The sequence below is a fragment of the Dasypus novemcinctus genome, chromosome 5, assembly GCF_030445035.2.
Source record: "Dasypus novemcinctus isolate mDasNov1 chromosome 5, mDasNov1.1.hap2, whole genome shotgun sequence".
In the NCBI taxonomy this organism is placed as follows: Eukaryota; Metazoa; Chordata; class Mammalia; order Cingulata; family Dasypodidae; genus Dasypus; species Dasypus novemcinctus.
Genome location: NC_080677.1, coordinates 142,015,967 through 142,032,558, shown reverse-complemented (window position 1 = coordinate 142,032,558; position 16,592 = coordinate 142,015,967). Strand labels below are relative to the sequence as shown.

Here is a 16,592-nt window from a genome sequence, read left to right as displayed (position 1 = left end):
TAGCCACATTAATCAATTCACTCATCAATTAGATTTTCATTTCTGCTGAATATGCAGTTAAAAACAGAAATTCTCCATTTTCTTTCCTTTAATTCATTTTCTTCTCTTCTGCCTAATAAATAAATAAAATAATTCAGACTTTCTTTCTAAAGACTCAAAATGCTTTATGCCTATGATTTCTTTCCCTACTGTGGCCAGTCAGGTCTGTCTTTATAAGAGTGATAAGATCAGATCCTTCTCAAAACCTTTGATAAGTCCCCCTTTCCCAGAGAAGTACAGAAAAAACTCAACTTCCTTGGTGTACCATTTAAAGTTCTCTTAAATTTCTAAATCTACTCTTTCAATCTCAACCCTAACTAAACACTTCTGCACTCCCCTGATCTACACTGACTTTCCACCACACTGGATTACCCACCATTTAGTGAATCATTTTCAGGAACTCAGGCAGACTTGCTCCCAGAATGCTGCTTTCTGGAGAAAAACTTTGCTTGCCCTTCTGTTGGAGAAAAATACAGCGCTTACTGGGACACAGAGACTGACTGACCATAAGCAAAGAATTTATTGAGAAGCTCTCCCAAAGGAGGGGGTTTGAAGAACAGACTTCAGCCCCCCCACACCAGCATGATGGGGGTCTGAAGAGAGACTTTAGCCCACTCCTGGAAGTGGGGGGACTTGAATTTATACCAAACTTTCCTAGGTGGGGAAATGATAGTTGGTGGGAGGGGGCTGAGGGCCCAAGTGAAGTGCAGGGACCAACATGAAGCCCTAGAGGTGAAAACTTTTCCTAAGAGTGACTAAAAGATAGGGGGTTAGGGAGTTAGGGCTTCTTGGAATGCTGCAGAAGCAGATATTCCTTTGTTCTGTAGGAATTTTATCTCCCTCTGATATGCAGGTAGGGAAGGTTTCCATTTCCCTTTACTCCTGTTTCTATGTGGTTTCTTTATTTAACCTGTGGGGAAGTGCCATGCATGCCCTTAGGCATGTAGGCTTATGAGGGATGGGGTTAGCCTTTCCCCAGTGCATACTATGGGAAACCGAGAGTACGGCTTGTTAATTATTGCAAGCTTCTAACACCTTCAAAGCCCAGAAAAAAGGTAGCCTTCTCCACAGATCTGGCAGGAAAGAATCCCCCTTTCTCTGTATTTCTGGAGCTCTTTGTTCATCCTTCCTCTCTGGCATTTATCATTCCCCTGTTAGCTGTGCTTCCATGGATACACTGTCTTCCTCAGTAGACTATTAGGTCTTTGAAGGAAAGAATCACTTCTTAATTTTGTTTAGGTTTCCCATACCCTCAGGATTTTGCACAGAACTGTGGGCACAGTGGGACTTGATAAATGGTTGACAAGTGCTTTTGAAAAGCAAACCAGAAAATGAGAGGCTCAGCTGACTGTGGTCAAAAGGAGAAGTAGCATTTTCCATCACTACATACTGTTCCTTTTACTAAACCTCAAACTTTCCCCACAGCAGGGCTTCTGCCCAGGTTTCTCCTGTCAAAAAGGAAAGCCCTGATTTACCCATTCATATTAATATTAGAAAGGTAATACACTGTCCTTCTTCTGTAAAACATAACCAGTTTGAAAAGGAATCAGAAAGGATAGCATAATCCAGAAAAGGGATTTCATCCTAGCAGAAGGGAAAATGTTTGGCAGAGAAGGGAGCCTTTCTGATGTCCCTAAACACACTGTTCACTTGGTCTTTGTCTGTGGTGGAAACTTCCAGGAAGAACAGGAGTGCTTGCTTTTGGCATAAAGCTTAAGTAACTGTTGCTCATTACAAGCTTAATACTATTCCACCAGCTGCCAGTGAATATGGTGTCTTTCTCCTGAGGAAATGACAGGTTCCCTTTTCCTTATTAATAACAATGACACTTTATATCTTTAATGCATGGAGGTTAGGAAGTATTTTTTCATACATCATCTTACTCAATCCTCTCAATCACATTATGAAGTAGTCATCAATCATTTTAATTTTCATTTTATTTCCATAAGAAAAGTGAGCATCAGTGAAGTTTTCCCAAATTATGAAACAGAAAGAGAACCCAGATTTTCTCACTCCTTGGCCAGATCTCTTTCAAAAAACATTTCTTTGTATGGTATTTCTGTTCTGAAATGTCTATATAATGAAACTTATGAAAAACATTATAAATTGGTGTGACTATAGAGAAAGAAGTCAGACTCTTTCAGGAAATGATAGATAATACTCAGCTAATACTTAAGATTGAAAAACCAAAGAAAGAACTATTAGTTTTCTTTTTTTAAAATATTGCTGGTGTTTTAGGTTAATCATAAAATCTTCCACTAGAAGAAAAGAGAGTAATTGATCTTTTCTTGTCTGTATGTTGTAGACTTTTAAAAATCCATTTTTTCCTCAGTGTTCCTTTCTGACACAACTCTATAGTGTGGGAACCAATTTGGGGGAACTAGATAAACTGAAGTTGTTCCATGTGATGGAAGTAGATGATTGTGGCAGAGGAGTGCATTTCCATTAGGCTTCATAATCACAGACCATTTCAGAAAGTGCTGTGCCATCTTGCTGTGTGTGTGGGAGGGAAAATAATGTTTTTCTGATTTACAAAGTGCCCCTCTTTGATTTTATTTTCCATTTACTTTTTTATTGAGTACAGTCCACCTTCTCAACCAAAACAAAAGGTATTAGATGTCTTTTGCAAAGTTGAAGAGACAAAGTATGAACAATAAAAAAGAAAAGGAACAAGTTTGCATAGTGAAACTGCCTGTTGCTTCCTAAGTTTTACTCTCTAGTTTTAATTCACTTGTATCAGTCAGGATTGAGTTTGGCTGCTATAACAGAAACCCAGTATTAGTGATTTAACCAAATAGGATTCTATTCTTCTCAGGAAATAAAGTTAAGAGGTAGGCAGTCTAGAGCAGGTTCAGCAATTCAACAATGCCAATGGACCCAGACTCCTTCCAGCTGCCTCATGTCCTCATGGTGGCAAGATGGTTATTCCACTTCTAATCCCATGTTTGCTTTCCAGGTAGGAAAAAGAGCTAACAAGGAGGGAAAGTAACACTTTCCCAGAACTCTCTCTGGGTTAAATGGTAGTGTCATTGGCCAGAACTACTACATGGCTATTGCTAGCTACAACGTAAGCTGGGAAGTATTGGGCACATTGTGGCCGCAAATAAAACCAAAGTTATGTTATTCAGGTAAAAGGGAAGGATGGTATTGGGTAGGCAACTAGTATTGTTTGCTATGGGATTTGAGGCAGTAAAGACTCCCAGATAGTGTCAAGCTCAGAATAATTAGAATCAAAGGTCATTTCATTCATTCATTTATTTGTGCAGTCAACAAATATTTAGCGAATACATACTACATACTAGGTACAATGCTGTTCTCCAGAAATATAATTGTGAGGAAAACATTTTGTGGTATTAAATAATTTCTCTAAATATATAATAACCAAATTAAGAAAAGTATCACAAAAACAAAACAGTTCTACAAAGGGTGATGAAAAGTTTCCATAAATCAGAATTTAAAGAGCCTGAGCCCAGTGGCTATGAGAAATTGTGTGATAGCAAGCAGTCAGGGTCTCAGAGGAAGAGAATTGTGCAAATTCTTGGGGGAAAAAATGGTCAGAATCCATAATAAAATAGGTTTGACGGTGAAACTGTGACTGTTTGTGGTCTGTGACTCAACTGTACTATCTGGATTCAGTATAACAGACTTGATGGGTCCCCATAGTTTCTAAAAATCAGACAGACTTTGGGTGCAGCCAAGGGCCCACCCTAAAGTCCATGGGTTTTTAAAAGTCTGCAAAACACAGAGAAGGGAACATCAAACACCCTCTTTTCTTCCAGCTGAAGATTTTATGATTAACATAAAATACTAGCAATGTAAACGCTGAACTGAAAAATCAAGAATTTGTTTAAATGGTCAGTCATTCCTTTTGAACATGGTGGCTTTTGCCTTTGTAAGTCCCATCCTTGCCTTTGGTTTGAGAGATGGGATAGGAAGGCGCTGCTCCTTCTATAACACCTATATACAAGTCGATCCTCAGGGCTTTAAAATAATAGTCTCTGAGCAAATAATCTTTGATGATTATTCTGGCTCCATCCCACACGCTTACACCTCTGTATTGAGTGAGGTTTTCTGGCCTTGCCTAGCAGTAAACTCTGCTTAACACTCACTACAGCTGAGAGCTTAGTTTTCCCTCAGCAAGGAAAAACAAGATGCTTTCTGAGACTAGGGGGTCAGGCAGGCTTTCCTGAGGCAATACATCTGAGCTAAGATGGGAAGAATGTGAGAACGGTTAACTGGAGGCCTGTGTGTCGTGCGGAGGGCATGCTCTTCAGGTCAGAGGGAAAAGTATGGCTAAGACCTTGGGTGCAAAGTGAAGGAAAGTGGTGAGAGAAAGTGTTGAAAGTTAAGTAGAAGTCAGATGGTATATGGCATTAAAAGCAAGGTCATCATAAAATATGCCCAAACCAGGACATTTCTGAGAAAGCAAGGGACACTAGTAATAACACTGGACAGTAGGCATAAAAGGGGGCTGACTCAGGCAAACTGTGATACGTGGTCATATTATTTAAAAGACATATGAAAGATTTTAACCTTTATCCTAAGAGGGAAGAGAAGCCAAAGAAGGATTTTAGGTGTGCAGAGTGGTGTGGCCAGACCTGCATTCTGAAAGGTGGGGTTAGTGGATGTTGAGCAAAGCCCATGACTACAAACATCGCCTCCACCTGCTAGGAACCTCAGCATTAGGGGGTTGTCCTTTGGGCTAACCAGATGTGCTGTCCACTCACGGCCCTTCAGGCGCACGAGCGTGTCCCGCGGTGTCTTCCCACACACGTACTTCTTGCCTACAATGCCTTACTCAGCTCTCACTGCCATTGCCCTAAATTCCTGCTTAATTTACTACCTCATAGAGGTCTGGGTCAAATCTTCACATGACTGGACCTCATCTTTCCTACTGGATGGCGGGGCTTTGGTCTAAGGCAGTGTTTCTGGAGCGGTTTTATCGACATTTTTGGCAGGGTAATTCTTTGCGGGGAAAGTCTGCCCCAAGCATTGCAGGTGCTCAGCGTCTAGCCGCACAGGCACTAAATGCCTTCTCGCCACCCCATACACGCCCTGCAGTACCATCTGGGGAGAGAAAACTACTGTCTAAGGTATACCTTTCATCCTCTATTAGTGGCACCTGGTCGGTTCTCGGATGGGTACTGATAAATATCTGTAGATGACGGTGGAAGCCAGGGGGAGGCAGAGCCTTGCCTCACAGGATGGACTTTCAGGTGGGAAGGGGGGAGGGGGAGGAAATGAGTGTTGGGAAAGAGGGAAAGGCACTAGGGGAATCATTTACCCCTCGACTACTCGCCTCCTTGACGGACATCTTGGGCAGAAATCAAGCATTAAATTCTTTCAGGATACTTGGTCCCTGACTGCAGAAGAGAGTGTGACTTAAGAGTCAGAAGCATAAAATCCCATTTCTAAGCTTTTTCAAAAAAAAACAGGGATGAGGTGAAGCACGGGGAGATTCTGGATGAATGTAGAAGAGCACTAGTTTGGTTGGAAGTGACGTGGGGTGAGGCCAATGCAGAAATGTGCAGTGATGAGGATGTGCCATTGATGAACTCCTTGGTCTCTGTCACTTTAGTGCTCACCGCTGAAAATTAAAGCAGCCACGTTAGTGTCACCCAAGGGTGAGAGAGAAGCAGCTGCTCTGGAGCAGTAACCGCATCGTTTAGGGGTGATTTACATCAAGAGACAAAAAGAACGTCGCACAGGATTGCAGTGTGTGGGTTGCAGAAGCCAAATGGAGTTGGAAGGTATGTTGAAAGGTCTGCTCTGTTTTTTGCCTTCTCTTTCCTGGAAACAGTGCACAGTCTGCACTAATCCCCAAGATTCTAGACCAAATGGAGTGAGTGGGGGTGAACCCAGATGTAAAAAGCCTCATTCAGCTGAGGTCATTCTGTTCTCAAAGCCATTAATCTTCACCCTTCTCGTTTGGCTTTATCTGCCCTGTAAAATCATCCTGCCATCTAAAATATCAAAGTTTTAACTACCAAGGCTTTTGTGGTTTTTAACAAGGTACAAAAAGCATCACCCTTGACCTCTTGGTTAATCTGCTGATCAGTTAATCAGTTGATCTAGTCTCCCTAAATGTAACCAAGTCGGAGTCCATTTGATTTATACTCTGGAAAATACTTTGGAAAGTAATCATACATTTACTAAAATATCCTGCTATATTCGACTCCCATCCCTGGCTTTTCTTTGGAAAAACATATCCTTTCAGATGCATGTTACACACCATCACTTTGGTTCCTTTCATTTGGAGAGCCCCTGAAGAATTGGTCTCCTTCCAAGATGTTTCTTCAGGACCCCGGGCCAGGCTCAGCTGAGAGTTATGTAACTGAACATTGAAGACTACCAGACAGTTGGATCAGAGTTCAGGTGGACGCCCCAAAGACCAAGACACTCACAGTCAAGAATCCCCGCATTCCAGAGTGAAGCGCTAGGCCATCGACATAGGTCTAGCTGGGGTTAGCCTGAAACCCATCTCCAGGCTGTGTTAGAGTAAGCGAAGGGTCCCTAAGGATAGGGGAGGCCAGCACTGAAGATTTCTTTGGGGAGAGTAGCTCCTCTACTATGCGTTTTCCCTTTTTTCTTCAGGGAGGATGGGGAAAGCTTCATCCTTCCTCCAACCAAGTGATAGGGCCTCAAGATCCATTCAGGGAGCTTGGCACGTATCATAGGAATGCAGGAATAGTATGTGACTCACAGCTGAAAAGTCTGAAGGTGAGAGGCTGCGGCTGGCTGGCTGCCCTGGACTGCAGAGCCTGGAGAGGCGTCTGTGCTGGCGACAGCCTGCTTCCCACATTTGGCAAAGGAAAGGAGGGATTTATATTTTTATTAACCAGATGGGGGTGCCATGGAAGGGAGCCCTACTGGATCATCGTGAAAGTGTTTATCCCAAGAGGACCACCTAGAGGGGGCAGGTGATCCCAACAGAAGGGAAGTCCACTGGAAGCCAAGAGGCCATATCCATTGCGAGTGGCCAACTTACACAGGCATCCTCTTCATCAAAGAAACTAGCAATGCAGGGCCTGGGGAAGGATCTTGGAGGAGCTTCCAAAACACCATTTGGAATCTGCCACACCAGAGGGCACCCATGCTGCACCAGTAAAATATAGGCTTTTAGACCCTTGCCATCCCTCTCTCTGGCCCTTGGGGAGCCTGAGACATCAGTGGTGATGGGGCGGAAGAGGTGGAGCAAGAAATAAGAGAAGAGATGGCCATCCACCTCCACCTCCACGCACAGCTCCTCCCCGCAGACTTGCTGACCGGATACAGGGCTCGCGCTGGGGAGCAGTGTTTGACGTTAAAGAGGTTGAAAGTTTTACTCTTCCCTTGGACTGAGCTTTTCAATATCTGGAAAAGAGACCAGAAACATGCCAAGGGCTTCTTTGAGGGTTAGGAAGAGCAAGCTGGATCAGCAGGTTTGCTGTCCATTTGCTCTTCAAAGAATCCATCTCATTCAATACACCAGTTAAGGCTGAGAAACAGGAGGGATTGGAAATGTCACAGGGCAGATGCACAGCCAGAAATGTTGATGTTCCATGCTGAGGATCAGGGACTCCATGGTGCTGCGGCTGAGTCCATCCTGGCAGCAGAGGGCCAGGGTCTGAGGAAACTGGGAGTGGGGATGGAAGGTGGATTCCCAAAACAACACGTCACATTTGTATACTTTTAAAAACATGTTTGTGAGAGCTTTCCATATTTGATATTTGATTTTATCTTTGTAATAGTCTTGAGAAGTAGGCTAAGCATATGTTAGGCATCTTAACTCTACAGCCTGGGAAACTAATGCCGTTTTCTTTGACAAGCATGCATTAGACACCAGCTCTGTACTATCAGTGTATCCTGGGTGCTGGGGGTGCCAAGATCAGTAGGATGCTACCACTGCCTTGAGAAACTGAAGAATATAATCATAGAAGACTGTGCTCTCAAGTCTGTTCCCCAAAAACCAAGGTCAAGTCTCCAAAAAGGCTGCTCATCCTAAAGAACAGCTCCCTTGACCAGCTGCTGCTTTCCCCCACAATTACACAGCTGTGAGTGGATAAGGACTTAAAAGTGGCAGAGTTCTCCAACATCTCTTTTTGGGGAGGTGGGAAGAAGTAAGTTATTGAGCTATAACATCCATGCTTTTAAAAGATATGAAAAAGAGGGACACTTAGGAAAATGGTCATTTTCTTCACAAGCACAAGCTTAAAACGAGGAGTTTGGCTCTGCAGCCACTTAGGCTGACCATCCTCATCTCCCCATGGGAGCCAGGTATGCAGTGGCTGCAGAAGACAGTCCAGCACCTTGGTAGTGGACACAGCCTAGTGCTTACATGGTTTGCCCTAAGGAACCTCAGAGACAGCCCTTTCCTGTTGATATTTATCTGACCTCAGCGGTCCCCACTCTAGGCTCCACACAGGTATGTGAGGTGCCTCTGGAAAGCCCCAGGGGTCGCATGGGCCGAGTCATCATGACCATTCACACCAAAGCTTCGAAACAAGGGGCATGTGATTGAGGCACTGGGCAGGGCCACGTTCAAGTTTGCTGGCTGCCAGAAGACCCATATCTCCAAGAAGTGGGGCTTCACCAAATTTAATACTGACAAATTCAAGACATGTGGCTAGAAGTGCCGCATCCCAGATGGTTGCGGGTCAAATACATCCCCAATCATGGCCCCGTGGACAAGTGTGGGCCCAGCACTCATGAGGGCTTTGCCAACACTGCCCTTGCCTGGCTTGTGTCCACCGATAAACTACTTTTGGCTCCCCTAAAAAACGGAGGGGCTTGGGCACCCCTGCAAGGTCCCTGCCATCCTGCATGGGTATTCTTTCCTCCCTCCAAGCAGATGTAGTCACTAGAGCCCAAGTTAACTTACCTGGATGGGGCAGAGACCAGAAGGACCTCAGAGTCATGCTTCCAGGAAGTTTATTTTCTCTCCTGGAAAAGTATAGAGTAGCAGTATGGTATTTATTTTTGAAATGATTGAATGAGTGTATCTTATACTCTCTTCCAATCATGGAACCCCAAGGCTTCCCCTCACTGAATCACTGAGAGTTTCTGGGTTTTTGGGGGATAACAAACAAGGAGCTGCTCAATTTCTATTATTAAGAGATTTGATTCTCCCTCTCAAGAGCTCAGTGTGGTAAAACTGGGGAAGCCACAGGTGTGGCAAGTACCAGAGAAACATGGTTCTATCCAGGCAACAAGGTTGAAGGGAAGCACGGGATGTCTAGGTGGGAGGGAAGGGCAGCTGAAGTGTCCCTCTCCGCACCCTACCCCTCCAGAATGCTTAAGAAAACAGGCATGTGATGGTGCTAAGGGAGGGAACAAGGAGGCCGATGCATGGCAGAAGCTATGGCAGGGTGTGTTAGCACAGCAGGCAGAGGTGGAGGGCTGGCCGTGCCTCAGTGGGGCCAGTGCCAGAGGTCTTGGCCAAAGACCAGTTTAGCCCCACCACCATATCAGACAGCAGCGGAGGTTGGCAGAGGAAACTGAGTCCCTCTATGCCCAGCCCTGAGGATAAGTAAGCTTCCTTCTGCACCCAGACAACATTCTGCCTGTGGGAAGAGGAAACGGAAAACAAACCTGGAAGACTGGGAATTTGCCCAAAGAGACTAAGTTACCTTTAATTGGCAAATACAAGTACCACGCCCATCTCCAACATCAGTGGGAATGAGGGATTCAGAACGAGGTAAGAATAGTCAGAATAGCAGGAACCCATTTGTAGTCCATTCCATGTGGTAGTGTGTTAAATTTTTTATTCTTGCACAATACTGATTTTGCTGTCCACTGGATCTAGATTATCCTTTGGGTTCTTCAGGCCATATTTCTTACTCTGATAATCACAGCACTTTCATTTTCTTTAGTATCTCTGTTCAAGGTATTCTATCCGATTGAAGTGCTCTCCCATTTTCCAACCTTGACCCTCAGTCATAACAATTGTTCCAAATTCAGAATTTTCACTCTTCTGAGCAAAAGCTCATTCCTCCTCGCTTTAGTTTCCAAGATTGCTCAAGCAAATACCATGAAATGGGTTGTGTTAAACAATGGGAATTTTTTTGTTTGTGATTTGAGGGTAAAAGAAAATCCAGAGCAAGGCATCATCAAGGTGTTGCTTTCTTCCTGAACCCTGTGATGTAAGGGGGCTGGCTGCTGGCGAGTCTTGGTCCTTAGCTTATCACACAGCAGGGAACATGGTGTCTTCTCCAGTATCTTCTGGGCTTTGTTGATTTCAGCTTCTCACTTCCTGCGGCTTTCGTTCTGTGCCTGAATTTCACTCTGCTTACAAAGCACTCCAGTAACAGGATTAAGACCCACATTGACTGAAGTGGGCTGTACCTTCTTAACTAAAGTAACCTCATCAAAAGTTCCTACATACAAGGAGTCCACATCCACAGGAATGGATTAAATTCAGGAATATGTTTAATGGGGCTACCTACAGCATCAAACTACTACACCCTTTCTCACATTTGTCTGTATCTTTTTATTCTCACACATATCACAATCATTTATTTAGGTCATACACCCCTAGCCACAGTATATGAACTCCTATAGGGGAGGCAGCCTTGTGTCTTCCCCATCATCTGACCTCTCACTGAGCCCAATGCAGTAATGTTTAGAGTGTAGACTTCAACAAAGCACGTCTGTACACATCAAAATTTTTTGATTCTTACAGAGCCCCTCGAAGGGAAAAGGGCCAGCACCATTATTTCCATTTTACAAAGAAGTAAATTGACTGGCCCAGTCTCAAATAGTGAGTTAAAGAAATATTTGTCAAACTGGACTGAGAGTCAATAAGCTTCTAGGCCCAAATTGCACACCTGGCATGGAAACAGGGCTCATTAGAGATACTGCTGATTCCAGGGCAGGCACAGAGCAGGCACCACAGGAACCTGGAATGTCTTTTCATGCTGAAAGTAAGAAAGTGTTAAAATATGTAATCATAATAATGGACGTATGTCACAAGAAGCAGGAACCAGCATAAAAGGATTTAAGTGCAGTAATGAATTATAAACCATTGGAAAAAATAAGAATCTATGAGTCTATATCAGTAACAGAGAGAAAGATAGATAAATGCTAGGTAGACAGACGGATGATGCTGATAGGAAGGCATATATGATGGAGGGATATAGATTATGGATGGGTGGATTGATCAGTAGATAGACAGACAGACAAGCAGATTATAGTGGAGAAGGGAGGTTTTTTGTCTACAGTAGAATGGCAAGGGTAACTGGTAAATGAAGAAGAAGTGATAGAGATGGAAAATCATTGTTTTGCGACCATAATACTAAAGACTGGTTCAGGCAAGACTCACCAATGGATACTAAATCTAAAGGGAAATGAAGATGAGATAGGATATTTGCATGATCTTAAAGTGTCTCCCCAGACTGCTTATTAGTTATAAAGGGGAAAAATAGTAACTATAATGGCAGAGAAATCTGACCATACTTTGACCAAGTGATCAAAATTAGCATTGCCAATGAGAAGACCATAAACACTGTGTGCCTCCAGATGTGATGCCCAGAGAAGGATACAGCATCAATTCATTTAGAATTCTGGGGTGCAAAACCTGCAAAATCTAATCACGAGCCATATCAGACAAGTCCAAAAAAGAGGAACATTCTACTAAAAAGTAGGGGAGGGGGAAGATGTGTTTTTCAAAAATGTCAATGTCTATATTGGGCTTCAAATTTCGGGGAGTTCTGGATCACAGAGTGTTTCAACAATGGCAATGGAGGGATACTGGTATGGGATACCAATGACAGGTGATATATGGCTGACAGGGAGCCGTACAGAACATATGTCCAAGGTGCATGGTAATGTTTGGATATACTCATAGTGGCAACAATTAAAAACCACAGTAGGGGGGGTACTGGGTTCCTGGCCAGTGGTGCTCTGTCGTGGTCCCTAGGGGAGCAGCCAAAGTCTCCCAGGTACAGTGGTGGGGACCGGGAGGGAGTGAGGGTTCAACAGTGAGCCTCTGATGCTAATGACTATGCTTGTGAGCTGATAAACCTAAAATAAGAACAAGGCCTAGAGCAACATTGTGCCTGGGAATTTCCTCCTGTCAGCCTTCATGTTACTCAAATGTGGCCAGTCTCGAAGCCAAACTCAGCATGTAAATGCAATGCCTTCCCCCCAGCGTGGGACATGACACCCGGGGATGAGCCTCCCTGGCAACGAGGGACCACTATCAACTACCAACTGATGATGCAACTGGAAAATGACCTTATACGGAAGGTTCAATGCGGATCAGCAGAATATCCATGTCTACATAAAATACCATGACTTTAAAATGCTGTTTGACCTAAAGTAAGGGGGAAATGGAAAGGAGAAATGAGTTTATATGGCTACGAGTTTCTAAAAAAGAGTCTGGAGGCTGGCAGAAGGATTGCCCTCATGCACAACTGAGCAGAGTCAGAGAGACAGATAAAGCAGATACAACCCCCAGATATTGGTTCCTTTGAGGGCTAAAGAGACCCACTGGAGTTATGGTCATGGCCGATGGGGTTAACTACCAGGGCAGATGGCCCCTCTTTGGAAATGGTGTTTATGTGTGATGAATCTGGACTCAGATGGGATCTCCCTTCATAAGACTTTCATGCTAATGTGCTGGAGGTGCAGTTAATGTTGGGGTTTAAGATATATTTAGGGGATTTGAATCTCTGGACTGACAATGTGATAGCCAGGTCCTGAGCCTCAACAGACTCCAGCACCTACAATCTGATTTATTGGACTTACCACACTCAGCTAAGATGGAGTTGAAGAAGGACAACCACCACACCATGGAGCCTAGAGTGATTACAACTGAAAATGGGAGGATTGCATCCAGCATCCATGTGGAATCTGAGCCTCCTCTTGACATAGAGGTGCAATGGACACAACCAATCCAATGTCCACATAGAAGAGGTGGCATTGGATTGGGAAAAGTGGACATGGTGGACGATGGGTATGGGGAAAGGCAGGAAGAGATGAGAGGTGGAGGCGTCTTTGGGACATGGAGCTGCCCTGGATGGTGCTTCTGAGGTAATCACCGGACATTGTAAATCCTCACAGGGCCCACTGGATGGAATGGAGGAGAGTATGGGCCATGATGTGAACCATTGTCTATGAGGTGCAGAGGTGCCCAAAGATGTACTTACCAAATCCAACGGATGTGTCATGATGATGGGAACGAGTGTTGTTGGGGGGGGGAGGGGGGGGGGGTGGGGTTGAATGGGACCTCACATATATATTTTTAATGTAATATTATTACAAAGTCAATTAAAAAAAAATGTCAATGTCATAAAAGACAAGTAAAGGCTGTGGAAATATTCCACATCATGGAGGCTGAAGAGCCAGGACAGCTAAATGCAACACCTGATCCAAGACTGGACTTGTACTGAAGGGGGAAAAAATGCTCTGCAAGACATTATTAGGTCATTTGAGGAAATTGGCATAAGGAGAAAAAGATTAGACAAAACTACTGTACCAATGTTACATTTATGGAAGTTATACAAGTTGATAATTGTACTGTGATAACCAGAGAAGATCCCTATTCTCAAGGAATGCGCTTATGTATTTAGGGGTAAAGGGCCATGATGTATGGAACTCAACCCTCTCATGGTTTTATAGAGAAATATGTGTGTGGGTGTGTGGGTGTGTGGGGGGAGAGGGGGAGAGAGAGGGGGAGAGGGGTAGAGGAGGAGAGGGGGAGCAAGAGAGAGAGAGACAGAGACAGACAGGGAGAGGTGTAATACAAATGATAAAGCCAATAATGTGTAAACATTAATCGGTAATCTAGATAAGGAATACTTTTCTATTTTTCTAACTTTTGTATGAATTTGAAATTATTACCAAATGTTTTTTTTTAAAATTACCTGTTCCATTTCACATTTCTCAGTGCTTCGCCATTTAATGGGTGACAACTAGCTATTTACTCTAAATGAATCCTTCCGGATGTTAAAAGGTGGCATGATGCAATTCCTAAGCTCCAGGAAACACTACTCGCTCCCCCCACCCCCCACGCCTTTTCCCCCTGGAGTCTCTGGAGGCAGCGCTGTCGTGGGTATCGCGGCAGCAAAGCGTGTTGTGGGGGAGGAGGCGAGGGGGCTTGTCTCACGCCCCTGATATCACACCCCGGGCAGGTCCACGCTGCGCGGCGGTGTTCTCATCCACCCACCCGCTCATCTTCTGGCGGCTGCGAGTTGTGGGAAAGGGTATGACTTTCCCCATTTTACACACGTAGAACCAAAGACAGGCAGCAGAGCTGAGACTGGGAGCCGTCCACCCTACGTGCAATTTTCTCTCGAGCTTTCTGTTCCATCCGCTTTCCTCTTTTGAGGCTGCCCGGGGCCCTCTCCCCGCCCTCCGCCCCAAAACGAGCTCTAATTTTCTTTTTAATTTTCAGTTGGCCCAACCCCAAAGCCCCAGGCTTCGAAGGCAACCAACTCACCCTTCTTTGGGTGTCTGGCCTTTTTCTTAAACGTCTTTAGTTGTCATTATTTAATGAGGAGGGCACAGGTAGATTCCAGTGCGATTTGCGACGGAGCGCGCACGCCTGGCGCCCTCTTTCCCACTTTGCTCCGTGGATACCTTCCCGTTTGCGCTCCTCGGGTTTTTCTCCACTTAAAGTTGAGCCGAAAACTGGGCGCCCCTCGCCCACCTGCGCGCATCTCGCTCTTCGCTCCTCCCGCCGCAGTTACACCCGCCACTAAGAGGAAAGTGGGGAGCGAGGGAGGGGGGAGCGGGGGCCGGAGAGAGGCCGCCAGGCGCGGGGCGCCGGGAGGAGGGGAAAGCGCGTGGGACTGGAGGCGGCGGGCCAAGCAGCACAGCTCTGGGAGCCGACCCGGACGGGAGAGGCGCGAGGCGAAGGCGCTCCGAGGCGCCGCGCACCCAGCGGCCCCGCGGCTGCCGGCAGCGGGCGGCGAGCGCGGGCGGCGGCTCCCGGGGACCCACGTGGCTGCGGCTGTTCGGGCGGCAACTGCCGCGGCGGCGCCCACGGCTCTCGGAACGGCCGGGAGCCACCGGCTGCCGGGTGCGGAACCGCCCGAGGGCGCGGGGCAGGGGAGAAGCGTCCGCTCCGCACCTGCCTGCCCCGACCCATGACTCTGCCCTCGGCGTCGCAGGCGCCCTGGACAAAGGCGGCGGGCACGGGGTGGCCCGCGTCAGGCTGATCCCCGCCGCCCGCCCACGGGATGAGGGCGTCCGCGATGCGAGTCCCCGCGCTGCTGACCTGCTGCGGCTTGCTGCTCGCCTCTGTGAGTGCACCCCGCGGGCGCTTTGGGGTTCCTGCCTGCGAACCCTTTCGCTCCCAGTTCCCCCGGAATTCCACCCGGTCCTCAGCTTTTCTCCTCCCTCTCCCAAGAGGAGCGCGCTCCTCACCGGCCAGGTTGTCGCTTTCCTCGCCGCGTTCTGGCGTAGGAGCCGCGCCCGGCCGAGTGCCGGAGAAAGTAAAGAACGCGGGCGGACTCGGGTGGGCGCCGTGCACGGGTGGGAGCGCGGTGGCGCAGCCGCGAGGTGGCCGAGGGTTACCCGCGCGCCTGCCCGCGGGCTCCGCCGGCCGCGCGGGGATCCCGGAGAGTTAAAACTGTTGCCATATGGAGTTCGAGACCTTCTCAAGCAGGTCTTGAAGAACCGAGCTCCCCAGGTCTGGTCAGATTTGGAGACTCTGGGGCCGGGAAGACGCATTAACCTTCTTGCAGTCGTCTTTGATTTGGTAGAAACAGGACCCAGTTTCCTTTCTGACACTCCTTAAAAAGATGAAAATAGTTTCCGGCCACTTATTATTAGGGCCTTCAGACCCTGAGTTGTAAAACCCATCGCCTTGGACTTCCCTGAGCGGGTGGGTGGGTGGGTGGGAAGGAGCGCCACAGTCACCTGCGCAGGCTTCGCATTTCAGGGGGAAATTGGAGTTTGCTTTGTCATTAAATACTTCTTCCTACGTACTCGTAATTATTGTTTTTTATTTGTTTAGTGCATGTCATACAGGAATGTGGAGTGCTAAAGAAAGTCCTAGTTTATACTTTACCTTTGGAAATACTTTGCTTTAATTTTTATTTTTCCATGTAAGAGCAGGGAGAAAAATGATTAACAGAAGTTTGTTAAATGAGTGCATTAATACGTGATTTAGCTCTTAAGAATTCTTCCATTTATTTGATGACCTTTTACAGAAAATTTATTTGAACTTTGTTTCTTCATTTCCTCCCTAAACTGAAAGCTGAGTTCACATATGTATACAATACATATTTTATATGTGTGTATCACTGCCAACACCACTCTCTATTGATCCATATTCTCTCTTAGAGCGTGAAGGCAAGGGTGGAGTTGTTTAGGGAAAGTTGTAGTTGCTGCTGCTAATTCACTTTTTAGGAGTGCTGGAACCCACCCCTGCCCGGCATCATGGCCAAACTCCCCTGTCTTGTATGAAGAATACTAGCTCTTTTCTTGCCCACGGGAATACTGCGAGAATAAATTCTTCGGTATTAATTGTAAGGCTCTCAAAAAGCTAGTTTGTTAAAACTACCCGGAATTATTATGGTTAATACTGCTTTACTTTCTAAGTTCTCTCCAAATAACCCATTGCTCTG

General features: G+C 46.0%; 2 protein-coding genes and 1 non-coding gene across 12 annotated transcripts in view; 2 read left to right on the top strand and 1 right to left on the bottom strand.

Moving 5' to 3' along the window:
- Positions 1-3,276: 3,276 nt before the first annotated feature.
- On the bottom strand, positions 3,277-15,902 carry LOC105746239 (uncharacterized). Of its 10 annotated transcripts, none has more exons than XR_011648912.1 (3): positions 15,883-15,902; positions 8,900-8,961; positions 3,277-7,392 (listed from the first exon to the last, which is right to left on the bottom strand). XR_011648912.1 is itself a non-coding variant. In XM_071215388.1 (3 exons), exons 1-3 carry the CDS (start codon positions 15,691-15,693, stop codon positions 7,361-7,363), a joined length of 549 nt encoding a protein of 182 aa, XP_071071489.1. In that variant the 5' UTR covers positions 15,694-15,848; the 3' UTR covers positions 3,277-7,360. The 10 variants fall into 10 exon arrangements, 2 of the variants coding, with proteins under 2 accessions (XP_071071489.1, XP_071071488.1); XR_009185925.2 differs by having other exon boundaries at positions 15,388-15,884; XR_011648913.1 differs by lacking the exon at positions 15,883-15,902 and adding an exon at positions 15,388-15,848 and having other exon boundaries at positions 3,277-7,654.
- On the top strand, positions 8,250-8,388 carry LOC111764499 (small nucleolar RNA SNORA70). The gene has a single exon (XR_002797094.1). It is a non-coding gene; the product is annotated as a small nucleolar RNA SNORA70 (small nucleolar RNA).
- VIPR2 (vasoactive intestinal peptide receptor 2) overlaps positions 15,155-16,592 on the top strand; it is a 158,191-nt gene continuing 156,753 nt past the window's right edge. Inside the window, exon 1 of the mRNA XM_004447634.4 lies at positions 15,155-15,263. Coding sequence (XP_004447691.1) covers positions 15,201-15,263 — 63 coding nt within the window. The 5' untranslated portion in view covers positions 15,155-15,200. The remainder of the gene's footprint in view (positions 15,264-16,592) is intronic.